Source organism: Antrostomus carolinensis, unplaced genomic scaffold, assembly GCF_000700745.2.
Source record: "Antrostomus carolinensis isolate BGI_N321 unplaced genomic scaffold, ASM70074v2 scaffold33635, whole genome shotgun sequence".
Taxonomy (NCBI): domain Eukaryota; kingdom Metazoa; phylum Chordata; class Aves; order Caprimulgiformes; family Caprimulgidae; genus Antrostomus; species Antrostomus carolinensis.
In genome coordinates, this window is record NW_010317623.1 from 1 (window position 1) to 379 (window position 379).

At 44.9% G+C, this 379-nt stretch overlaps 1 protein-coding gene across 1 annotated transcript in view; it reads left to right on the top strand.

Annotated features, from left to right (window-relative positions):
* Positions 1-89: 89 nt before the first annotated feature.
* UGDH (UDP-glucose 6-dehydrogenase) overlaps positions 90-379 on the top strand; it is a gene marked incomplete at its 3' end in the record, with an annotated part of 10604 nt that continues 10314 nt past the window's right edge. Inside the window, exon 1 of the mRNA XM_010168646.1 lies at positions 90-251. Within this exon, the coding sequence (XP_010166948.1) occupies positions 90-251 (162 nt within the window). The remainder of the gene's footprint in view (positions 252-379) is intronic.

Below are 379 nucleotides of genomic sequence, written 5' to 3' on the forward strand. Positions count from 1 at the left end.
ATTAATTCTCGTATTTCCTTGAATTGTTGGCAGTGTTTTCATTTATAACTCTTGGTTCTCCTTCCCCCCCATACTAGAGCGTTAGAGTCATGTTTGAAATTAAGAAGATTTGCTGCATTGGTGCTGGTTATGTTGGTGGGCCAACCTGTAGTGTTATTGCACAGATGTGTCCCAATATCAGAGTTACTGTTGTGGATGTCAACGAGGCCAGAATCAATGCCTGGAATTCAGATACGCTCCCAATCTATGAGGTAAATGTGTCTCGCTGTCGTGTCTTCTTCCAGCCAGTGTTGCACTTGCTTCCCTCCTGCCACATGGCACGTCCACATGGCCAGCTTCTGGAGCTTGATAAGTGTAGTAGTGATGTCCTTCAGAAAGA